The 25,818-nt window shown below is 47.2% G+C and overlaps 1 protein-coding gene across 1 annotated transcript in view; it reads right to left on the reverse strand.

Annotated features, from left to right (window-relative positions):
• The window catches only part of CMTM8 (CKLF-like MARVEL transmembrane domain containing 8), a 29,563-nt gene extending 4,213 nt beyond the window's left edge, over window positions 1-25,350 (reverse strand). The window contains exons 1-6 of the mRNA XM_010835586.1: window positions 25,282-25,350; window positions 22,869-22,935; window positions 17,564-17,717; window positions 14,783-14,862; window positions 6,558-6,760; window positions 2,736-2,909 (exon numbers count right to left, since the gene is read on the reverse strand). Coding sequence (XP_010833888.1) covers window positions 2,736-2,909; window positions 6,558-6,760; window positions 14,783-14,862; window positions 17,564-17,717; window positions 22,869-22,935; window positions 25,282-25,350 — 747 coding nt within the window. The remainder of the gene's footprint in view (window positions 1-2,735; window positions 2,910-6,557; window positions 6,761-14,782; window positions 14,863-17,563; window positions 17,718-22,868; window positions 22,936-25,281) is intronic.
• Between the last annotated feature and the right edge of the window lie 468 nt (window positions 25,351-25,818).

Raw genomic sequence — 25,818 nt, forward strand, 5'->3', positions numbered from 1 at the left:
GTCAGTAATGGCCTGACTACAAAAAAAGGCTGGCCTCCCTGTGAGTGAGAGGGAACTCCTGCCAGACTGGCTTAAGCTCGGACCACCAGTCTTTGTTCCTGCTTTTGGACTTCAACTGAAACTTCAGGTCTTCTTGGGTCTCAAGCCTGCTAGCTTTTGGATTAGAACTTACACCAGTAGCTCTCCTGGTTCTCAGGCCTATTAGCTCTCCTGGGCCTCCAACTTGCTGTCTGCAGGTCTTGGGATGTCTCAGGCTCCATAAGCCCATGAGCCGATTCTTGGAGCAAATCTTTTTATATAGATAAACATTCTATTACTTCTATTTCTCTAGAGAACCCCGATGAATACAGAATTTGGGGCAGAGAGTTGGGTACAGATTTTGGAACTAGAATTAAAGTGTGGCTGTAACAAGAAAAACTATGACCAACCTAGACAGCGTGTTAAAAAGCAGACACTACTTTGCCAACAAAGGTCTGTCTAGTCAAAGCTATCGTTTTTCCAGTGGCCATATATGGATGTGAGAGTTGGACCATAAAGAAGACTGAGTGTTGAAGAACTGATGCTTTGGAACCGTGGTGTTGGAAAAGATTCCTGAGTCCTTTGGACTGCAAGGAGATCCAGCCAGTCAATCTTAAAAGAAATCAACCCTGAATATTCATTGGAAGGGCTGATGCTGAAGCTCCAAATACTCTGGCCACCTGATTGCAAAGAACAGATTCACTGGGAAAGACCCTGATACTGGGAAAGACTGAAGGCAGGAGAAGGGGGCAACTGAGGATGAGATGGTTGGATGGCATCGTCGACTCAGTGGACATGAGTTGGAGCAAACTCCGGGAGATGGTGAAGGACAGGGAAGCCTGGTGTGCTGCAGCCCATGGGGTCACAAAAAGTTGGACATGACTTAGCAATTGAATAATAATCTCAGTAGAAGCCATGAATAAGTAAGGGATTATACCAGTAGAAACACTGCCAGTTAGAACAGAAGGGGATGGAGATAGGCCAGAATGAAGGAGGGGTGCTGACCTTCTTGGATTCTGTAGGACAGAACCACAGAACTATATGCCTGTGACACAGCTTTATCTTTCACAAAAAGAAAGGCGATTCAGAGATCATCGGGGCTGGCACTCCTGTCATGGGCCCACTGGGCAGGCTGGTTCCTCCTCAGTTTCAAAGGGTGGGGCTACCTCTCTGGTTTCTGGGAGGGACCCTGCAGAGGCACTGGGATGATAGTGCTCTCCAGGTGGATCCAGAAGATAGCACACTGAACCAAAAGGATGATTATGGAGCCTTAAGATCAGATGGAATTTGCCTTGTAACTTTCTGGGCTTGCTGGAGACCTGTCACCCCTTCCTTCTTTACTATTTCTCCCTTTTGAAACGGGAGTGTCTGTCCCACCACTGTATTTTGGAAGTACTCAACTTGCCTGGTTTCACAGGTTCATAGCTGGAGAGGAATTTTGCCTCAGGGTGAACTGTACCTCAAGTCTCACCCATATCTGACACAGATAATATTTAAAGGAGACTTTGGTTTGGGTGGGGGCGGTTGTTTTTTAAGCAGGATTAGCACCTGTCTGATTTATCTTTATTTTTTGTTTTATTTATTTTTACATGCAGCATGAGGGATCTTAATTCCTTGATCAAGGATCAAGCTCCCCTGCACTGGAAGTGTGAAGTCTTAACCAATGGAGCACCAGGGAAGTCCCTTAAAAGGAGACTTTGGACCTAGATTTTAGTTGATGCTGGAATGAGTTTGAGGGACGTTGAGATGAATGCACTTTGCATGTGAGATGGGTGTGATTTGGGTAGGCAGAATATTATGGAGAGAATGTTTTTCCCTCAAATTCATATGCTAAAGCCCTAGCCTTCAATGCAATAGATAGTGATAGATAGTATTCGGTTAAGGAGCCTTTGAGGTATTTAGGGTCAGAGGAGGGTCATTTCATTCTAAGAAATGAAAGGGAGTTCACATCCTCTCCTCTCTCTCTGCCATGTGAGGACACAGCAAGACTGGCAGGCATCTGCAAGCCAGGAAGAGAGCTCTCACCAGAAACCAGCTCTACTGACACCTGATCCTACACGTCTAGCCTCTAGAACTGCAAGAAATTTCTGTCACCAAAAGTCTAGGGTATTGTTCTGGTGTCCAAGCAGATTACGGTTCTGTAATCTATACGTTTTCTTACCTATCCATGGCCCGCATCTCTGCACGCTGTGTTTCCCTTTGCTGTCCTGCATCCCGCATGGAGTCAGGACAACAGTCCAGTCACTTGTGACCACTCCTGCTCCCAAATATGAGCACACCTCGTTGTTCTAGCAGTGCCTTTCATTTTTCATTCTAACTCTTTGCATCTCAATATCAAAGAACTCTGCTGCCCAAAGAGTTAAAGCCACGACATCAGAAGGGGTTGGAAGGATGAAAGATCTACCGCGGCTGTGCCTTGACACACCTGTATCCAGGTGCCACTGTTGATTGAGAATTAATAAAACAAGAGGTTAGACAAGAGAACAGAGCTTCTCTCGGTTCAGTCTTCTGAGGACCGCTTGGCTACTTTGCCTAAAAGGAGTTCCTGGACCTTCCAACACGATGCTCCACACTCAAGTGTAAAACACTGGTGCTGGGCTCTCCCTGGCTTTGCCCTCTGCTTTACCAGCATGGAGACCATTGCAAATTGACTGGAAGACTAAACTCCATCCCACCTAAGGGGCAACAGACAGGAAGAACACTCGTGGTTTGCTTACCACCGTGGTCCAGGGCACCTGGGGGATCCTGGTGTAGGTCATCGTTAGGTAGATGATGAGGAAGAAGACGGTGAGGACCCAGTAAAACACAGCTACGAACATGACCCAGCCAAAGGCAGGGACCCGGAAGTACTCCGTTCCAGCGATGAGTGTCCACACCAGCAGTCCCAGAACCTGTCAGGCGGGAGAGGGAGTGGGAAGGAAAAGGGAGATGGAAGAGAAAATAAAGGAGGAGGAGGAAGTGGACACAGAGGAAAAAAACAATTAGACAAAGTGTCAACTACAACTTTCATGCATACATATGGATACATGTAACAAATGTGACTGGGGGCAAACTCACATTCCCACAAATACCAGAAAGGTAAAACGAAGGAGCAGAGCAGGCTGCGCAGAGACCAGGCAAACAGGAAGCCCACGCCTTGTCTCTGCCCAGCTCCCACCAATTGCTGTGGGCTGGTTTTCTCGATCTTTCTCCCCGCCTACCCCCAGGAGAACACAGAAACTCAAGTTTGTACGTGCTGATAAACTTCATTTTTAAATGCCAGCCCTAGAATTCCCCAGCAGTCCAGTGGTTAGGACTCGACACTCTCACTGTGAGGACCTGGACTCGATCCTTAGTCAGGGAACAACTGCTGCTGCTGCTGCTGCTGCTGCTAAGTCGCTTCAGTCGTGTCTGACTCTGTGTGACCCCATAGATGGCAGCCCACCAGGTTCCCCTATCCCTGGGATTCTCCAGGCAAGAACACTAGGGTGGGTTGCCATTTCCTTCTCCAATGCATGAAAGTGAAAAGTGAAAGTGAAGTTGCTCAGTCGTGTCTGACTCTTCGAGACCCCATGGACTGCAGATCCCACAAGTCTCATAGTGTGGGATGCAGGCACGCATAAATGAATGAACGAATAATTTAATCAACAAATGTTACCGCTGATAAAGACGGACAAAACAACACACATCTGTGGCTGGAATCTGTTCCCGACACCTGTCAAGGGAACAAGAAACAAGCCGTGGGTTTATTCCAGCAACAGTTGCCTGGCTTCACCGCTGCGGCAGGGCAGGGCGAGCCCGAAGCTCTGTCATATCAGCACTGAGTGGAGGAAGGATGCTGACCCATGCTGTAGGGATTCCTGGTTCTCAAGGAGGGAGGCCACAATGAAGTGTCCGTCTCGCGCCCACCCCTTCCAGGGCCCGGGAGGACTTCATTCCTGAGTCACAGGAACGCTGGCATCTAAAACCTATCCCCAGGAGATAGCATCAGGTGTCCGGGGTGGGCACTGGGTGCTGTATGACTCAGGGCAAGCAGCTTCCTTCCTGTCTCAGCTCTCTCCGTGGGATGAGACACAAAACGGACTCTGATCACTCTGGTCATTCGGCCTTGACACCTGAGCACCTACCACAGGCCAGGCTTCTTGCTCATGGGCCCCAAGGACAGAGCCAGGCAGGAACCGAGCAGACTAGCTCATGCACCACTTAAGAGCCTCGTGAGGGGAGATATGCGAACAGTCACAATTGTGAACACGCTATGAAGGAAATAAAGGGTGTGACCAGAGTCTCTAACAGGGCTGTGAGCTTGCAGGCAGGAACGGCAAGTATCAGAGGAGGCCATGCTGAGGAAGAGCCTGAAGACCCACTAAGAGCTATGAAGACGGCTGGGTGGATGCTGTCCCAGGCAGAGGGCATGATGCGAGCAGAGAGCTGCAGGGGAAGGGCCTTCTAGAACCTGTAGAAAAGTGGAGGATGTTAGGACATGGGTACAAGATGTTAGAAGGCTTGGCGATGGTCAGATTCTGTGGGCCAGGACACCTAAGGACTTTGGACTTTATCCTACGAGCTAAGGGAGGGTTTTGAGCAAGACAATGATATGAACAGGTTAAGTTTTTGTTAGATCACTTTGGCTACATGGCAAGAACGGGCATGTAGGTGGCTGGGTAGGGGTTGGAGAGACAAATTCAGAGACTGTTGTAATAATCCAAGTGGAAGAAGAAGACAATGTGTTTAAGATTAAGACGCTGGTGAGTACTAGGAAGTGAATGATTCAAGGCAAATTTCAGAAGGAGTCAGGACCTTCACGGCTTTGATGGACTAGGTTACAATAAAATGGAATTACACCCAAGTCTCTGGAAAAACTCCTCAGTGGATTAGGGTGTCACCTCCTCAGCTGAAAAGATGAAATATACGAACAGGTTAGCAGGGCTGACCTGGGCTCAGGTTACAACCTATCTCATTGGAGCGAGCCTGGGACCTCAGGATGGGATTAGAAGTGGATGGTCCAGGGGAAGAGTTCAGGCCCTGCTTTAGGAAGGAAGACTTCGTGTGAGCATCATTTAGTGAGCATCACTAAGACAGGTTTCTGGGGGACCTTTGAAAGTGCTCATGGAGACAAGCCCACCTCCCTGCCCAAGTCTGGATGTCTGTACTGGGGAGCAGAGAGTAGACTCTGAACACTGCTACTTTCCCTCCTTGGAGCTGAAAGCTGAGGTTCTTTTATCTGCCCCATGTCGTATGTGGATCCAAAGAAGCGTTTATGTATTTTGGGGCTCATACCTGTGGCAAAGGAATTTACTGAAAGCGAAGAAGTATCAAACAGGATAAAAACTCCAGAAAGCGTCAAGACTCACACCCCTGGGGTTATGGTCCAGAATTCATCATAACTGACAGGTAACCTACACACACAGATGTGACTTTCCATTGTATCAATAGGACAGGTAACACACGTCATCTGGCATGGCAGAATCTGAAATAACATCACGGGCTTCTTGATTCAAACTGAAGGGGTGGGAAGGGTCCTTTGTTGAGGATTCACCCAGGAAATAACCATGGGAGGAGCCACTGCTAGTGGGGCTGGTGTCTCTCCAGGAGCGTGCAAGGGTTTGAGAGTTGCCAGGATAAGCTCACATCCACCTCAGTTCAGTTCAGTTCAGTCACTCAGTTGTGTCCAACTCTTTGTGACCCCATGAACCACAGCACGCCAGGCCTCCCTGTCCATCACCAACTCCCGGAGTTCACTCAAACTCACGTCCATCGAGTCAGTGATGCCATCCAGCCATGTCATCCTCTGTCGTCCCCTTTTCCTCCTGCCCCCAATCCCTCCCAGCATCAGAGTCTTTTCCAATGAGTCAACTGCAGCTACATGGGCTTAACTAAGAGCTCTTGACTCTGAATGTGAAAATGCTTTTCATTATTAAAAGCAAGTGGGGTCCACTGTCCAGAGATGCTCTAACGAGCTAGCAGTGGTCATCTTTTACAGACAAGGACGATATCTCTAACTGAGCAGTCTGTCAAAGAGTAGGAATATTTGACCCAAGATCTCATCAGCAAACACAGGAAAAGAACTGTCAAGAAAAGACAGTTTTCTTGAAAATTGTCTTCAAGAATTCCTACTCGAGAGAATTTCTTGGGCAACTGAAACACACCCGGAAGCAACTTTTGTCTCTCACTATAACCAACGCTGATGAAAACCACTCTACAAAAACGCTCATCTCCTGGTGTGTGTGTGTGTGTGTGTGTATTTAAGACAAACTCTTCATCTTTATTTGCTTAGACTTGTGTGTGTGTGTGTGTGTGTGTGTATTTAAGACAAACTCTTCATCTTTATTTGCTTAGACTTCAAAAATACTGTTTGTTTTTCACTGACAAGCATTATTTAGGCTAACACTTTTTTTGGAATGGTAAATCTGAGACCTAAAAAAAACTTTTGAAAGTGATAAATGCAGGCAGAACTGAACCTGGCAGAAGACGAAGCATATATAAAGCACACAAAGAAGTTATAACCCCAGCTACCAGCTGTAAATTCTCAAGAGAAACCAACATAAAAATTTTATGTCTACCCTTCTTAACTTCTTTCGCTTGCATTTATCACTATCATTACCACCTGCAAATCCTTTTCTTTTTCCTTTAAAAATATGGATCACTCGGTATATGATGCCTATGACTTCTGTCTTTGGGTCAGCCGTACCACGGAGGCCCTCCTTCCAGATCTGCGTCGATTCTAACAGCGGCCCAGCTTTCCATAATTCATGGGACCTGCTCCCTATGGAGAAAAACTTAAGTTGTCACCTTTATGCTTCTACAAAACATGTCCAGGGAACATTCTTATACAATGTATATCCCTGCAAACCCAAATTCCCGGATAATAGTCTTATAAATGCAATTTCTAGGCTATTTTAAGCTTCAGAAGTACTGTCAAATTAGCCATTAAAAGTCTTGTGCTAACTCATCTCATCAGAGCATGCCGGCTCTTCCTTTCCAACCTCATTAAATGCCCAGGTTGTAAATGATTAAAAACCTGATTTTAAAAAAAAGAGAGAGAGAGAGAGCTCATGTTTTGCCTTTCACTGCTTGGCTGAAGTACAGTGCAGAGTAAAGTGCACAAACCCTAAGCGAACAGCTCCATGGATTTTCACAAACTGGACTAACCTGTGTCACCAGCATCCATCTCAAGAAACAGGGCACCTGGGGGCTCCACCCTCACTCCCAGTTAACTTCTTCCTTCCTCCGAGGGGAGCAAGTCCCCTGGTTTCTACCATCCCTGGTCTGGAACTTGAAACGCATGGAATCTTACCGGCCACACCCCCATGCGTGGTTTCTCTCACTCAGCGACGTGAGTCTCATCCATGACACTGACCACTGTGTTTTCACAGCACCAGTTCTCAACATCAGAGAACCACCGGAAAGGCTCACTAACCCTCAGGCGAAGAGGCTCCGTGCCAGAGCTTGTGATCAGTAGTAGATCTAGGAAGGGACCTGAGAATCTGCGTTTCTAACAAATTCCCAAACGGTGCTCTTGGTCCAGGGACTGCACACTAAGAACCAGTGATGTACAGGATCCTTCTTCTTTTAGTTCGCGTTGTCCTGATCAGTTGTGAGGATGGAAGAGCATCTTTTCAAAGGCTTATTAGCCACTTCCAGTTCTGATTTACTGATATTTGTACAAAATCATGTCCTTACTGATCTGTAGAAATATTTACATAACAGGAACGGTAACCAGCAACACAGGCGGCAATCTTTTCCCATCCAGTTTACTTTTTAGACTTCAGTCTTCAGTCACATGGGAGTTTAAAATTTTTACACAATTAATAGGTTGAGCTTTCTTTTATTCCTATGTGCTTAGGAAGGGCTTCCTCAGAACCAATATCATAAAAATATTCTCTGATATTTTCTGAGAGCTTTGTGTGTTTGCTTAATCTGTAAACAAACTAGAACTGAGTTCTACAAATGGGGTGAAGACGGTTCAATTTTATTTCTTTCTCGCAAATGGTCAGGTGATCCATTATCACATACTGGTGGTCAGTGTCTGAAATCTTTATTCTATTCTACTCGTCTGTATTGACTGTTAATGTGCTGTGCTCAGTCGCTCAGTCGTGTCCAGCTCTTTGCGACCCCAAGGACCTTAGCCCACCAGGCTCCTCTGTCTATGGGATTTTCCTGGCGAGAATACTGAAGCTGGTTGCCATTTCCTCCTCCAGGGGATCTTCTCGATCCAGGGATTGAACCTGCATATCCTGTGTTCCTGCATTGGTAGGCAGGTTCTTTACCGCTGAGCCACCAGGGAAGCCCTGTTGCCTCCACCTGGCACTGCTATGCCAGGGCCAATTCCTATAGTTTTGGCATATATTTTAGGTTTGGGGGGAAAGATGTCAAAATGAACACACGAATCTAATTTTGTTCCTTTCCTAAACCCTTTGAAAACTTTCATCAGAATGAGATGAATAGGAAAGGAGACAAAAGTAACATTTTTCTGAAGCTTGGATGAATGTCCACCTAGAAGGGGCTCCCCCGAGTACCCAGCACAATGGATGAAAACAGACTCAACTGAGGCTCGGCATGAAATCTTAGAACCTCAGGTGCAAAGATGCTTCAAACAACCAAAGACCCACCAAGGATCAGAAACCAGAATGGCTTTTCACTTTTTCCAAAAGCAGACAGGATGTTAGAAAATAATGGCAAATGGTTTCAGATGGGAAAGTGATTTCTAACCCAGAAATGACCCAGGAAAATTACCAATGAAGAGCAAGAGGCAGACACTGTGTTTTTTTTTTTTTCAGATACGCAATGTCTAAAAAAAATCTACCTTCCATACATTCTTTCTCAGGAATCTAGAAGGATATGACCCAACAAAATGAGGGCATAAACTCTAAAGGAGGAACAAAAGAGTAAGCCAACAGAACTCTGGTAAGCCCCCAGAGGAGGGGAAATCTAGACATGACAGGCACCCAGGCATGGATGGTAACCAGGTCAGACTGGAGCCAAGTGACTCAAAAGACAGGCATGGTGACGGCCGTCAGCACCGCGCTGAATGTTATTTTCCCTACTTTTGCACCTGGTGAGACTACTGGGGAACTTGCTCCACCCCAAGTGAGGGAGGAAGCCAAGAAAGAGGACGATAAGGGATCCAGGGAACAAGACATTCAACCCAACAGAAAGGCAGGAGTTTCAAGGTGAAGGGAGATCCCCTGGAGAAATTTGTCCAAGTGAAAAATGAGAACTCTGATTATCTGATGGGACTGGCTTGTGGGAGACTTTACTGAAAGGCTACTGGACAAATGTGAGAGCAATTAGCTACAAAGACAAGTGAGCAAATTTTTAAAAATTATGCATGTTACTGACTTTAGTGAAAACCAAAAGAAACCACAGGAGTTGTTTGTAGTTACGAGTTCACTCTAATATGTGACTCTAATATTTACATACAGATGATAATAAATATTGGATACTGACCTGAACAAATGATATCGAGGAGGAAAGCAATAGGGATGGGACTTCCCTGGTGGTCCAGTGGCTAAGACTCTGAGCTCCCAACGCAAGGGGCCTGGTTCGATCCCTGGTCAGGGAACTAGATCCCACATGTCACAACTAAGAGTTTTTCTGCCACAACTAAAGATCCCACATGCTGCAACTAAAACTCAGCACAGCTAAATAAATATATTTTTAAGAAGAAAAGCAATAGAGATGATGCAGTGAACTGAATTCTTCAATTACTACCTTGAGGAATAAGAGTCCTTGCCCCATCCCCACTCCCACCCCCAAATGGTATCAGATATCCATGCTTTTCTATGAAGAAAAACTTTTTTACATTGAAAGCCTTCCACCTGGTGACCTCTTGAGGCTGTCACTGAGCCCGGCTGGCCCTCTGCGTGTGCTCGCCCACGCACAGCTGCCATACCCTATGTCCTGCAAACCAAGGAAACAGATGCCTTAGGTTTTGAAAAATGACGCTGAATTTGTCCATGAGGACTCTCCTGCCTGTGAAGCCTCTGAGCCTTGTGACAGCTGTTCTGCTGCAGAGAGGAGTTCAAAGGGTCTCGTTTATTCAAATGTGTACTGAGCGTCTTTTATGAGCCAGGGCTTTTTCTAGGCACTACCGCCTGGCTGATTTCTTTCTGACCTTAGCCTGGAACCAGCATGATTACCATTTGTCTTTCAGTCTTCAAAACAGACAGGTGACTTCTGATGATGAACTAGGCTGCCCTGGGAGCAATGTACCAGCTGTTCCCAGCTGCCTTTGCCCCTCGGAGCTGCGCTGATCCAGCAGGTGAGCTCAGCACACCTCTGAAATACCTCATTGGGCTTGAAATCATTTACCATATTGATTCCTTGCAATAAAGTACCACTGGAGACCAGCTCCTGTAGATTTACTCTTAGGCGTCCTGCAAGAAAGAACCGAACAGTATGACCATGCTGAGTGGTGTCCTCTTCCACACACATGTGACAACATGCAATCAAAAAGCTCACTGAGTGTGCTCTGGTGGTGTCATGGTGAGTGGAGCAGACATTTCTGCCTCTGGAGAAGGTCCACCAATGGATATCTGACTATGAACCGTGACAAGTTCTACACAAGGAAACTAGGCTGATACAAGACCTTTAAGCACAAGGTCCCAACCACATCTGGATGGTCAGAAGCAGATGAAGACTGAGCAGGCAGGGACTTCCCTGGTGGTCCAGTGCTGTAGGGGACGCAGGTTCGATCCCTGGTCCAGGAACTAAGACCCACATGCCAAGGAGCAACTAAGCCCTCACAGCACAACTACTCAGTCTGCGTGAGCGAGAGCCCCTGCTCCACGATGAGAGAGGCCTGTTCACCACAACTAGAGGAAACCTGCAGGCCACAGTGGAGACCCAACAGAGGCTGACACCAGAGCATCTCTGCTGCAAGCCAGATGCAGTGCTGGGTGCTCAAGGGTCCAGTGGCGAGCAGGGCGTGCGTGCCGGCCCCTGGGGACTTGACTACCTCGTGTGAGAGATGAACACAGTCCAGTTCCTTCTTCTGCACAGGGGTTGATAACAGTGGTCCATGGCTACCCTCAGCGCACTGCCTGTTACGTACAGTCCACAAATGTAGCCAATGCTCATTCATTTAAGCACCATCTAAGGCTGTTTTCATGCTATGATGACAGGGTCCATGGTTTTTGGCTGCAAAGCCTAAAGTATCTACCACCTGGCCCTTTATAGAAAAAATTTAGCCAATCTTGTTGACCAATGGTCCCCAACCTCTGACATCTGATGCCTGATGATCTGAGGTGGAGCTGATATAATAATAATAGAAATAGAGCGTGCAATAAATGTAATGTGGTTGGATCAGCCCCAAACTGATCCCTGGTGCCAAAAAGGGTGGGGACCACCGCTGTGGACCATCGTACTTACTCTCTGCATCAGGAAATACACACACGTGCACATACTGTTGTTTTATTTGTTTCCTGCATTGTTGCAAATAAGTCAGATTACTAATATATTGGGCCACAGGAGGTGACAGAACAATAAGCCTGTACCTCTTCTCTGCACCATCAAAGAACCACACACTCAAGATGACAGCTCCCAACACCAGTGGAGCTTTGTTTAGAGTCACCCCCACGTCACAGATCAGCAGTGCTTCTCTTTTTTTGAGTTTCTATTGTGTCAGTCGTGTCCGACTCTTTGCGACCCCATGGACTGTAGGTTGCCAGGCTTCTCTGTCCATGGAATTCTTCAGGCCAGAATACTGGAGTGGGTTGCCATTCCCTTCTCCAGGGGATCTTCCCGACCCAGGGATCAAACTGGGTCTCCTGCACTGAAGGCAGATTCTTTACCAGCTGACCCACCAAGGAAGCCCAAGTTTCTATTAGTAATCATCAACAATTATGTTTTATCACATACCAGTTTACATGGTAGATAGTTAAAATTAGATTTCAAGAAATTTTCCATCCATATGGCAAATGTATGTATCTTAAATTTAATAATCTATTTTTTCTTTTTTTGATTTCTTTTAATTGGAAGGTAACTGCTTTACAATATTATAAAGCAATTATCAGCAGCATTTCTATTCAGCAAGCATGGCCACCTTTTCCATTTATCCACTAGGGGGTGACCAAACCCTGCTTATGCAAGATTCAGGAGCTTCGGTCCCTGTTCAGTGGGAAGAAATCAGAGTTCACCATCTGTCTAGAGGAGTTCTTCCACTTGAAGCACATTCCACAGAGGTGGTGAGACATAGAAGAATGAACTTGGTCTAGGACTTATCCATCAGACCCAGACGTAGCCTGGAAAAGAGATCTGACAAGAAATGTAGCCAGCAGCTACGATAAGGATTAATCAATACAAAGACTTGGAAAGGCAAATTTAATCTGTACACCCCTGTGATGTCTTACCAAAGTGTGCTTAAATACCTGCTGCTTTCGCCAACAAGAAACTGTGTCTCTTTGGGCCTCTGCTTTCTGATCTGGGAGGCGGGGAAGGTCAGGTTAGAAAAACTGTTTTCAGATGGGAGTAGGCGGCCAGGACCTAGGAGATGCAGATCTGAATGACCCGGCTTGGGTGGTGGGGCTTTAAAGCACTTTCTTCTTGGTCATCTTCCCACTTCCACACACCCCAAGACAGTGGGTGTCTCCCCCTGGCCCTCCTTGACCCCTCCTCAAATACCACCAGAGGAGACCTTCAGGTGCTGCAGAGCAGAACAAGGCTTGAGCCTTGGTGATGCCAGTACTTTGTGACCTCACCTTGCTTATCCTTAGAACTTTAGTCTGACATGTACGGCCAATTAAATCACTAAGGGGGCCTTCTCTGCTGGCCCGGTGGTTAAGAATCCACTGTGCAATGCAGGGGACACGGGTTCGAGCCCCGGTCAGGGAACTAAGATCCCACATGCTGCAGAGCAACTGCTAAGCTCGTGTGCTACAACCAGAGAGTCCATGCTCTGAAACAAAAGATCCCGGATGATACAACGAAGACCCCACCTGCCACAACTAAGACTAGACAGTCAAATAAATAAGCAAATACTTAAAAATTTCAATCACAGAGGGAATCCACAGAAGCCCAATAGTGCCAGCAGGCAATGGAATGGGAATCTGCACACTGGGCTGGTTTAAAAATATATCTGTGTTTCATGGGTGGTTGCCTGCCTGAATGGGAGCGGGGTTTGGAAGAGAACGGATCCATGTATATGGTATGGCTGAGTCCTTTCACTGTCCACCTGAAACCACACAGCATTGTTAACTGGCTATACCCCAAGACAGAATGGGCTTCCTTGGTGGCTCAGAGGTAAAGAATCTGCCAGCAATGCAGGAGACCCAGGTTCGATCCCTGGGTCAGGAAGATCCCCTAGAGGAGGGCATGGCACCCACTCCAGTGCTCTTGCCTGGAGAATCCCATGAACAGAGGAGCCCAGCAGGCTACAGTCCACAGGGTCACATGCCTTAAGTGACTAAGCAGCAGCAGCAATATAAAATGCTTCTGGTGTTAAAAAAAAAAAAATTAAAAACACATCTACAAGTTCTCTGATGCACTCTTAGATACAAGTGTCCCTCAAATGCTTCTGATGAACAGTGTCTGGCAGAAATGATGCTGCGTGATTCGGGAGACCAAGTCATGAAAAGGATCATGTTGTGAGCACACTCAAGCGGTATTGAGGGGAGAACCAGAGAGAGAGGAACAAGGTCTCCCACGGCAGCCTGCACCAACTTGCCAGCCAGGTGAGCGACTGCCTTGGAAGTGGATGTCCAGGCTCAGCCAAGCCTTAACTGACTGCAACCCACGAAGATACCAGACTGACCCTCAGGTAAACACCTGAGCCAGAACTGCCCGGCTAAGCAGATCCTGAATTCCTGATCCACAGACACTGAGAGTGTAACACGTGTTTACTGCTGTTTCAAGCTGTGACGCTTGGGGGTAATTGGTTACACAGTAAGAGCTTCCCAGGGATGCTGGCAGTAGAGAACCTGCCTGCCAAAGCTGGAGACGTAAGAGATGTGGGTTCGATCCCTAGGTCAGGAAGAGCCTCTGGAGAAGAGAATGGCTACCCACTTCAGTATTCTTGCCTGAAGAATCCCATGGACAGAGGAGCCTGGCAGGCTACAGTCCGTGGGGTTTCAAAGAGTTGGACATGACAAGCGATTTAGCATGCACGCAACAGATGACTAATACACCAAGTGCACCCAACGTGGGCTGTATCCAAGAAGCAGGGTGGGAGGCAGAGAGAACCAAAGACCTAGGTTCATCACTAACTTTCGGTCCCCTCTAAGCCTCAGTCTGTGCCTCCGTAAGATGGGTATAGCACTATCAAGGTTGCTGCAAGGTCTGAAGGTGTTTTGTGATCTCCAAAGATCTAGGTAAACAGCAGTCATTACTAGTCTCATATTTTTCTCCTCCAGAGGATGCTTAGCAGAGTTGGCATCTTGGCAGTTAAGGGTCCAAGACTATTTAGCCAGTGAAGAAAGTGGGGTCTGTTCTTGTAGTTAGAACCACGGGGCTCAGGCGTCAAGGACATGCTAGAGCAGGTGCTGGCACATTTTTTTCTGGGAAAGGCTACAGAGTAAACTTTTTGGGCTTTCTGGGCCACATGATCTCCATCACGATGACGCAATTCTGCCCCTGGGGCATGGAAGGGGCCACAGACACACGCAGGAGGGTGGGAGTAACTGTGTTCCATGAGAACTACAGAAGAAGGCGGCAGGGACTTCCCTGGCGGTCCAGTGGTTAGGAATCCACCTTTCACAGGAACAGAGTTGCAGACACAGAGAACACACTTGTGGACACAGCCGGGGAAGGAGAGGGTGGGACGGATGGAGAGCGCAGCGCTGAAACCTACACACCACCACGTGTGAAACAGCTGGCTGGTGGGACGCGGCCGTGTGACACAGGGAGCAGGGCTTGGCGCTCTGCGAGGACCTAGGGGATGGGATGGGGGGTGCTGGGAAGGGGGCTCAAGAGGGAGGGGGTACACATATACTTAGAGCTAATTCACCTTGTACGGCAGAAACTAATGCAACATTGAAAAGCGATTATCCTCCAATTAAAAAAATAAAGCGACTCAGGTTCAATCTTTGGTCTGGGAACTAAGATCTCACATTCTGCAGGGCAACTAAGCCAGAGCATCTCAACCAGAGAATCCGAGTGCTTTAGAGCTCACGCTCCACAGCACAGGAAGCCCTCGCACACTACAACAGAGACCGAGCACAGCAACAACAAAACAGATGGCAGGCGGGCGATCGTGTGCCAGGCTCTGCCCCTGAGCCTTGCAGAGGTAGAGGGCGTGGGCCCCACTGCAACGCGGTCACGTAGGCACCCCCCTCCGCCGGCCCCACACCACCCTGAGCTTGTTGGAAATGTACTCTCGGGCCACCCTCGAGTTCTCACAAGTCTCCAGCAGCTTGGCTTTGAGAAGGCCCTTCCTCCTCCCTTCCCTCTGACTCCCTCAGGAGCCCCATGCGCCAGGGACTTAGAAGGGATCTTGGGTGACAATGACTTGATCAAAGATCTCCTCACAAGGGACACACACCAGCTCCAACATTCTCCAGGAATCCGTGAATAACACTTCACTCATGGTCCTGGGTAACCAATAAGCAAAGGAGCAGCCAGTCCTGGTCAGAGAGCTTAGAGCCTTCCAGAAAACAGAACCGAGTGGTAGCCACACTCTCAGGGTGAGGAGACTGGATTCAGCGACACCCCAAGGCCACCTACACCCCCACGGCTGAGGGAGCCCTCTGAGGTCGGACGCCCGCCTGGCTCCCAGCCCTGCCGGCTTCTTTCAGCAAAATTCCTTGCTGATTTCCTTCTGTTTGGGTGAAGTGCGGGCAAAGGGGGGAAGGAAAAGGGATACCTTTTAAGGAACAGCAAAGAGATGACAGGCTTATAGGAGATGTCCCTGATGGCTCAGTATCTAAGGATCTGCCTGCCAATGCAAAGACATGGGTTCAATCCCTGGTCTGGGAAGATTCCCACATGCCTCGGAGCAACTAAGCCCATGCATACTCCGCAGCAAGAGGAGCCACAGCAATGAGAAGCCCCAGCAGTGCAACTAGAGGGTAGCCTCCACTCACTGTAACTAGAGAAAAGGCTGTGCAGCAGTGAACTCAGTGCTGCCAAAAATAATCTTTTTTAATTTCTAAAAAAAGAAGAAGAAGAAGGAAAAGAAAGGCTTATAGGGAGGAAGCAGTAGGAAGCAAGAGGAAAAAGGCACTGTGGGGGGCAGGGAGGTGAGAGTCAGTACCAAGCAGCACCTCCGTCTTCTCCGTGGAGGGAAGCTCCAATCCCACCCTGACCATGACCATCCTGCCTCTCAGCAGCATCGCTGTCTGTCCATGGTACTCCCACTCGCGTGACTCATCTCATTCAGATACACGCAGCCACATGGTGCAGAGGATCATGCTCCCCTGGGCAAGGTCAGGTTGAAAACCGCGGTCTACAAAGCCGGGTCTGGGGTTTCTCTCCGCTACGGACCCTCCCAGGACCGCCCACAGGGGCACAGTTCCACCTGAGGTCAAAAAAAACCATCTCACATGAACTAGTCTTCCTGTACGCTGCCACCACTGCATCAGGCCCCCACTGCAGGCACGTGCCCCCCAGGTGAGTCTGTGTCCACCGGGGGGCAGGGATTTCCACCTCTGTCCTCCCTGGGGCACCAGGAAGGGAGGAGATCAGACAGAGCGGTTCACACGCTGTCAGCAGTACAATATCAGGAGCCACACGGCTGCTCTTTAATGTCAATCTTAAAAGCCCTGAAATAAAAGCCAAGCACGGAGGTATGAACTGCTTCCCTCTGCCAAGGATGCCAGGCGCTCGCCCCACAGCGGCTGGTGTGAGAAATTACTCTCATGTCAAGGAAGTCGGACCACTGCATTCCAGGTCAGGGAGCTCTGCAGCTGTCTGTCCAGGCTGCTGTTCTTTGCAGTCTGTCCTTCCCTCGGTCCACAGGCTTTGTGGGTGTCTGACTGCCTCTGAGTGTAGAAAATAAGGCTGTGCATCTTTGGCCGAGAGCTTGGATCCCTCGAGTGGCAGATCCCTTTCCTTCTAGGAAGCTGGAAAGGCCATTCTTGATTTCATGTTTTATGATTATCAGGCCTTTTTGTTTCAAACAGAAGGAAACTGGGGTGAATTATACATCATAATCCCTGGAGAAGGAAATGGCAACCCACTCCAATATTCCTGCCAGGAAAATCCCATGAACAGAGGAGCCTGGCGGGCCACAGTCCATGGGGTCGCACAGAGTCAGACGCAACAGAGTGAGCACGCATGCACACATGCATCATAACGGTCAGTCCAGCAAACACCAGGGGACAGGCAACCTTCATCACATGCCCTTGGCCCCAGCAAGACCAGGCTCAGAGCGGGCCGAAGGCCACGCTCAGTGAGGTCACAGCTGCGGAAATGCAGAAAGACAACCATCTGGCCCCTAGAAACAATCAAGAATGTCAAACTCTGTTTGAAGGTGAGTCCGACCTCCACGTTATTATGTACACCTCATGGGAGTCCCACCACCTGCCAGCTAGTGCACCTGACCCCCAAATACCAGTTCAGTCTACGCCTGTCAGGAGATGAGCACAAACACACTGCAGGCAGGAAGACTGGCATCAACAGGAAGGCGCCATACTGTTCCAGCTCTCCCAGAAAGTGAGCTGGGAGGGCGGCGCTGAAGGTGCAGCCCTGCAACAGCTGGACAGACCCATGAGTACCCCCGGAGATCAGCTCTGGCCCTTCCCGTCCTTCCTTTTCAGACAGAAAAGCCCTGGAGTCCTTGCCCCAGGCTGTCAGAGAGTAAGAAAGAGGTTGTGTTCTTTTGTGGGGAGGTGAAGAGGGTTGAGAGGCACGTGGGATCTTGGTTCCCCAACCAGCGATCAAACCCACGCCCCCTGCAGTGGAAGTCACCAGGGAAGTCCCCAGCAGAGGTGTGTTCTTACTCAGGGAGCAGACAGGCACCTAGGGAGAGACTAGCACCTGAATGTTAATTCTATTTTCAATTTTTTGATGAAGCTTTATACACTTGTTTCCATAGCAGCTGTAGTATTTTACATTCCTACCAGCAGGGCACATGGTTTCCCTCGTAGCTCAGTCGGTAAAGAATCAGCCTGCAATGCAGGAGACCTGGGTTCAATCCCTGGGTCAGGAAGATCCCCTGGAGAAGGAAATGGCAACCCACTCCAGTATTCTTGCCTGGAGAATCCCATGGACAGAGAGGCCTGGTGGGTTATAGTCCATGGGGTTGCAAAGAGTCAGACACGACTTAGTGACGAAACCACCACCAGCAGGGCACAGGGTTCCAATTTCTCCACATTCTTGGCAGCGCTTGTCACTGTGTCTTTTTGATAGCCGCTACCCTACTGGGTGTGAGGTGATATCTCATTTGATTTTGATTTGCATTTCCTTAATGATCAGTGACACTGAGCAGCTTTTCATGAGCTTGTTGGCCATCTGTCTATCTTTTTTGGAGAAATGTCTAGCCAAGTTTTTTTTTGCCCATTTGAAAACTGAATCTCTTGCTAAGTTGTAGGAGCTCTTTATATATTCTGGATCTTAATCCTGTATCAGATATTTGACTTGCAGATATGTTCTCTCATTCTGTCAGCTGCCTTTCCACTCTGCAGATGGCTTCCTTTGCTGTGCAGAAATTTTTAAATTTGATGTAGTCCTGTTTTCCCTACTTTGGCTTCTGTTTTGGATGTTATATCCAAGAAATCACTGGTGAATACCAAGTCATGAAGATTTCCCCCTGTTTCCTTTTAGGAGTTCTATAATTCAGGTCTTATCTTGAGGTCTTTAATTCATTTTGAGTTCCTTTTTGTATATGATGTAAGGTAAGGTATCCAACTTCATTCTTCTGCCTGCGGATATTCCAAATTTCCCAATATCATTTGTTGAAAAGAATGTCCTTCCCCTTGGCACTTGTCCTTCTTCCTTGGCACGTGTGTTGAAGGTCATGTGACCATAGATGTGTGTGCTAAGCTGCTTCAGTCGTGTCCGACTCTTTGCAACCCCGAGGGCTGTAGCCCACCAGGCTCCTCTGTCCATGGGATTCTCCAGGCAAGACTACTGGAGTGGGTTGCCATGCCCTCCTCCAAGGGATCTTCCAGAACCAGGGATGGAACCCACGTCTCTTAAGTCTCCCGCACTGGCAGGCGGGTTCTTCACCACTAGCGCCTCCTGGGACCACAGACACGAGGGTTTATTTCTGGGCTCTCTATTCTGACCCACTGGGCTGTATTCTGTTGGGAAATGCAGTCTTGTCTGTGCAGTCTTCTGACCCTCATTCAGCTGTATAATAATAAGCCTTGGGCCTGGAACACTGCATTACCCAAGAGATAAAGAACCCAGAGAGCCTGAGCAGGGCTTATCACTTTGTGTGGGAATAACTTTTCCTGTTTCAAGCGCAATGAACGTTCCTTTGTTTGTTCTGTGTTAGTATGTACACGGCAGCCCTCAGGCACTCCCCCAGCTTTCAGGATTTCAGACTACACAGGGGAAGGGTTGAGGTCTTTCTACTGTGGCTTAAGAGGGGTGCTCACAGGCCAACTGCCCTGTGTTGGCTAATGAGGGGAACCAGCGAATGAGGAGTGACTGATGTCTACTACTGAAGCTGATGTCTGTTCACCATATAGGTAAGGCCTTGTCCCATCACTTGCGTTTTCCTTGTAACTCTAATACCCAGATACAATGGCACAAGAGTCTGGAGTTCTTCCTGAGACTGGTAATCAATAAGAGACAACCCCTTGGGATTGTTAAATAGTGACAGTACTCAGCTTGACATCTGTCTTTATGCCAATACCACGCTGTTTTGATGACTGCAGTTTTGTAATAAGTTTTGAAATCAGGAAGACGCTAGCTTTACTTTTCTTTCTCAAGATGTTTTAGATGTTTAGGATCTTTTGAAATGCTATATGAATTTTAGAATTTTTCCTGCTTTTGAAAAACAAATTCCTTTGGGGTTTTGATAGGATTATATTGAATCTGTAGACTGCTCTGTGCAGTATGAACATGTTAACAATATAAAGCCTTCCAATCACAAACACAGATGTCTTTCCACTTATTTGTATCCTCTGTAATTTCTTTCAGCAGTGTTTTGTAATTTTCACTATACAAATCTTTTGCCTCCTTAAGTTTATTCCAATGTATTTTATTCTTTTTGATGCCATTGTAAGTGGGATTATTTAATTTCCTTTTTGGACTGTTCCATGTTAGCTTATAAAAGTAGAATGAATTTTTGTGTGTAGATTTTGTATCCTGAAAGTTTGTTTAGTTCATTAATTTGCTCTAACAGTGGCTTTTTTTTTTTTGGTGGAATATTTAGGGTTTTCTACATACAAAATTATGTCATCTGTGAAGAAAGATAATTTTATTCCTTCATTTCCTATCTGGATGGCTTTTATTTCTTTTTTTTTGACTAGTTTGGTTAGGACTTGAAGTACTCAGTAGAATGGAAGTAGGGAGAGTGGACATCCTTGCCTTATCTCAGAGGGAAAGCTTTCAGTTTTCACCCCTGAGTACAATGCTAACTACGGGTTTTCATAAACAGTCTTATGTGGAGTTTGTTCCCAGTTTGCTGAGCATTTTTATCATGAAAGGGTGATGAATTTCATCAAATGTTTTTTCTTCATCAATTGAAATGATTGTTGGGGTCCTTTAACGGACCGAGACCTGGTGGTCCGGAGGCGAACATAAGAAAGTGAAAGAGAGAAGAGGCTGATACTCCCTGGTTTACGCAGAAAACCAGTAAGTCCTTGACACAGGACTTGCGTCTCTCACTAAGGCACCGGGCGCCCTCTCAAGGAGGGGTGAAGGCACAGGGTGCCTTCTCGAGAGAGTCTTAGAAGGCCGGGAAGGAGAGTGAGCAAGACGGGTCTCTGCGCTCCAGGGAATCAGCTGGAGAGAGAGAGAGAGAAAGAGAAAGACAGACACGGGGACCCAAGCTCACATGGAGCAAAGGTGCTTTAATGATTTTTCTGTGAGTATATATAGGCTGTAGTACAAGAAGTTTCTTTCATCAATGATAAAGATCAGAAAACCAAACGTACAGTAACCGTTACCAAGGGAACAAGGGATGGTGATGGTCACAAGGTCAGGAGACAATCCATATCTCAAGAAAGGGGATCGAGACGAAGCAGTTTTGTCGTAAAGAGAATGTTTACTAAAGGACATTGAAGCCTGTCTCACACAATGACCCCAGTTCCTGGGAGCAGCCTGCTGTTCCGCTTAAAAAGAAACAAAGGACCTGTGAGAAACAGCACGTAGGAATCTTCCTGTTAAACATTCCCTGACACATGATCATGTAGCCTTTGTCCTTCACTGTGTTAATGTGGTATGTTATGTATACTAATTAACTTTCATATGGTGAACCATCCTTGCATTCAGTAATAAATTCCATCTGGTCATGATATATAGTATAACATGTTGTTGAACTGTGTTTGCTAGTATTTTGTTGAGGATTTTTGCATCTGTGTTCAACAGGGACATTGATCTACAATTTCCTTGTAGTATCCTTGTCTCCTTTTGGGATCAGGGTAATGCTTGCCTCCACAGAATACACCTGGACATGTTCTCTCCTCTTCAATTTCTGGGAAGAATTTAAGAAGGACTGGTATTAAGTCTCCTTTAAATGTTTGTTAAAATTCTCCAATGAAGCCATCTTGTCCAGGGTTTTTCTTTGGTGGGAGGTTTTTGATGACTGATTTAGTCTCTTTCTAAGTTATAAGTCTGCTCAAATTTTTAGTTTCTTTATGACTGAGTCATAAAAGATAGTATGTTACTAGAAATTTGTTTCTTCTGAATTGCCCAATTTGTTGATGTATAATTGTTTGCAGTAATCTCTTGAGAGCATTTTTATTTCTTTGGCATCAGTTGTAATGTTTCCTCTTTCATTTCTGATTTTGTCTCAGTCTTTTTTTCTCTTTTCTTAATATAGCTAAGGATCTGTGAATTTTGTTGATCTTTCAAAAAAAAAAAAAAACCAAGTAAGTGTGTTGCTTTCCTAATGGTGAGGATCACATACCTCTATAACACAGATATAAGTATATACTCCTGAGCTTTAATACTCACTGGTGGAAGGTTTACCTATTACTGCAACAGAAAAGAATTCACATGGAAAAGGAGGCCATTCACCACGTTCCTGAAGATTGACCAGGCAGTTTCTCTTATCAGTGTATTTCATACTTCAGTATTTCTGACCTGTCATCTAAAAATTGAAATATCTCCTACATTAAGGACTGCTGGAGGCTATGGAACACCTTATATAATTTGATAGTTTGGGATGGACCCTTCCAGCTGCCCTCCAAAACTTCCTTGTGTGCCAAATCTGATATTCTGCAGCTAAGAAAAATACAATGGGATTATTTTGGCAGTTTTATTTCAGAGTTTCAAATTCAAACCACTCAATTTTTTTTCCTAAAAGATTATCAAGTTGCTGTAAATCAAAATTTATAAGCCTTAGAGAAGTGCCACTCACAAGATGCTGAAAATCCTGTCTGGGAGCAGAATTACCTTTTAATTTAGTCTCCATGTAAACTTGAGTTTTCCTGGATTGCACCTATTTATAGCACATCTGTGTAAAACTCCATTTTTTCCCTCCTTCCAACAGCTGAATGAAGGTCACTAAGGTTACTGGACACCGGGATAAGCCAAGAGCCAGGCTTGCACGAGGCCAAAGAGTGTGTGCAAGGACAAAGACACAGCGCTCTCCCTTGCAGAATGTTCAGTGTGGCCAGGGAGATGAAAGAGACAGAAAAGCCTGTAGCACAGCCCAAGGTAAGGGCCGAGGAAGTGCAATCACGATAGGAAATGCCGGGCGATTCATTCGGGAGGAGCAATAAATGACTCTGGGTCCCCAGAGATGACTTAACAGCCTCAGGAAGGCCAGGATGGGAGCAGCTGCCCTCCAGGCAGGGGCAAGGCTGGGACTTGGCACCCACTTGCTTTAAGGATGTGGGCAAAGGCCAGAGGGTTGGCAGTGAGACACACGGGATGACTGGGGCCACACTGCAGAGCTCAAACCAGCAGGTTAAGGAGTTCAGATTTTATTCACCAGGCAGGCATCATAGGACCAGAGGCACTTTTGGAAACAGATATTTCTGGCGTCAGTGTTTCAGAGTAGGCACATTCTCAACATTTCCTTTGGCAACAGCTGCATGGGGAGAGCCAGGCATGTCATTGAGCGTGGGTGAGCTATCGGGAGGATCTGTTTCAATGTAACGTCGCCGAGACAGCCGGCGGGTGGGAGGAGTGCAGTGGGGGCCCTGCCGGGCTGGCCTCCACACCACCTGGCTGCCTCTGCTGCTGCTTGGGAACAGACCTGCGGCCCTAAGAGTAGGTTCTAAGCCAGCCGTCCTGAGCCGGGTTCTTTCATGGGCACCATTAAGTGTTTGCATCCTAGGTGATGCCGTCTACCACTGCTCCTGGGAGGGGGATGCCCCCCACTCAGTGGGTTCAGATGCTCCGCCTGGCATTTTAAAGTCAACCACTGGCCCCTGGGGGCTTCCTTTGATAAGCAGCAACACTGTACACACATCTAATCATGGGGAGAACTTGGCCCTCTGCCAAAGTATGAAAGTGAAAGTTGCTCAGTCCTGTCTGACAGTCCATGGAATTCTCCAGGCCAGACTACTGTAGTGGGTAGCCCGTCCTTTCTACGGGGGAATCTTCCCAACCCAGGGATTGAACTCAGGTCTCCCACGTTGCAGGCGGATTCTTCACCAGCTGAGCCATCAGGAAGCCACATAATCTTAGCATCATTTTAAGCCAAAGATTCAGGGGGTAAGTTAGGGGAAAGGTATTATCACAGATAAATAACTAAGTACCTTCAACAGACTGAATGTCTGTGTCTCCCCCCACCAAATTCTTATGTTGAAACCTAACCCCCAATATGATGCTACCTGGAGGTGGGGCCTTTGGCAGATGATTCAATCATGAGCATGGAGTCCTCATGAATGGGGTTTGGATCCTTATGAAAGAGTCACCAGGAAGCTCCCTCTCCCCTTCAGCTATGCACGAACACAGTGAGAAGCCAGCAATCTACCAAGTAGGAGACAGGCTCTCACCAGACACCTACTCTGCCAGTGCCTTGGCCTTGGAGCTCCCACCTTCAGGACTGTGAGAGAGACATTTCTGTGGCCGCAACCTCCCTGGTGGTCCAGTGGTTAAAAATTCACTTGTAATGAAGAGGGTGGAGGTTTGATCCCTGGTCGGATAAGATTTCACATGCTGTGGAGCAACTGAGCCCACATGCTCTGGAGCCCACGTGTGGCAACTACTTAGCCCGAGCGCCAGAACTAGGGAGTCCCTGTGCCACAACTTAAAAAATAAAAAAGGTCGCACATGGTGCAGCGAAGATGCGCATACCATAACTAAGACCCAACACAGTCAAATAAATACATAAAACAGTCAAAATTTTTTCTGTGGTTTATAAGCCCCCTAGCCTATTTTGTTACAGTAGCTGAGCAGACTAAGACAGTACCTTTTCATTGAGAATCAGAATCAGAAATACTGCAGAGAGGAAAGCTCACAGGAATTTTAAATATAAAATATAAAAATCACCCCCATCAAAAAAAAAAAAAAACCCACCTGGGTAGCTTCAGGCCTCACCCTCAGATCCTCGAGTTTGCTCTCAGAGGTTGGGAAAATTTTTGGTTGAAAAACTTGAAAAGCCCAGATTCATGGAAACAACACTGGTTAATTTGGACAGGTCCTGTCACATCTTCCTTCCACTGAATGTTGAAAGACAAGTCCCCTCCCCTCCCCCGGGAGAAACTTGTTATCCAAGAAACTCATTATCTTCTTTCCCTAAAGAAGAGGTGACCATGGAGGTGTTTTTGAAGGCAGTCAATAACAATGCATCTCTATTTCTGGAACTTTTCCTTGTAGCTGAGTTACACGAGGAACCCCTAGGTCTATTTCACTATTTAAATAGGTGATGCTCCCCCGGGGATGGTCACAAACCAGTGCTCCTGTGGGGAGAGAGCAACTTAGCCAAGATGGTGTGTTCAGACTCTCGCACCCCATGCAGTATAAATAAGGACTATTAACACTGAGATCACGTATGGTGCCGTGCACGTGCATCATTAGGTACCGGCTTGGTCACGGACTACTCTGTGTGGTACGCCCGTGTGAGCTTCACCACGAAAGCCCTGGCTGCTGTTGCACTGGGGCTACACTGGAGCGATACAATGGTTACGTCATCGGAGGCTATGTTGTGGCTACATTATGGTTCTGAATGACTGCTGCTAGGGCCGCTGCGTCAGCCAGCAGAGAGGCTGTGTTATGGCTACAGTACCAGCCAGGAGAGAATAAACGTGTTCGCAGGTACTACAGCTCCTTCTCACCTCTTACCTTGCCCTTGCCTACCCTGCGTTCAGCAAACGATGCGGACAGTGTGAACAGCGAGACAACTGGCGTCATGGACAGGATCAGCGAAACAGCTCCCATTAAAACTGGAGTGAGATGCTGCTGCCAGTCGAGCTGACTGTAAACAGTTCACCAAGTTCCTGCCTGGGCATGATGATGTGAGAGACCCCAACCTCCTTTTCCCTTAGACGAGCTTAACAATGATAATTCCCTAAATAAGAAAAAGAGATCCAACCTTTACTCTTGCAGAGAGGCCTAGAAAAGCTTCATGTAAGAAGAGGACAAACAGGTCAACAAGCCTGAGATGATTACACTAAATTGGCAGCCTGCCCACTGGAGACAGAACATTTTAGCAAACAGGCATTTATAATCTGTATAACAAGTTCATGTTCTCTTGGAAAGGAGAGGCTCAGAGAGTATTTTTCACAGGGGATAACTCGAGGGCACATGTGGATGGAAGCAGGTTTCTGAACCCAGGAGATACGGCTCCTAGACTTGAGAAATGTTTCCATGTTATAAGCA

The sequence above is a fragment of the Bison bison genome, unplaced genomic scaffold (assembly GCF_000754665.1).
Source record: "Bison bison bison isolate TAMUID 2011002044 unplaced genomic scaffold, Bison_UMD1.0 scf7180017864043, whole genome shotgun sequence".
Classification (NCBI taxonomy): Eukaryota; Metazoa; Chordata; class Mammalia; order Artiodactyla; family Bovidae; genus Bison; species Bison bison.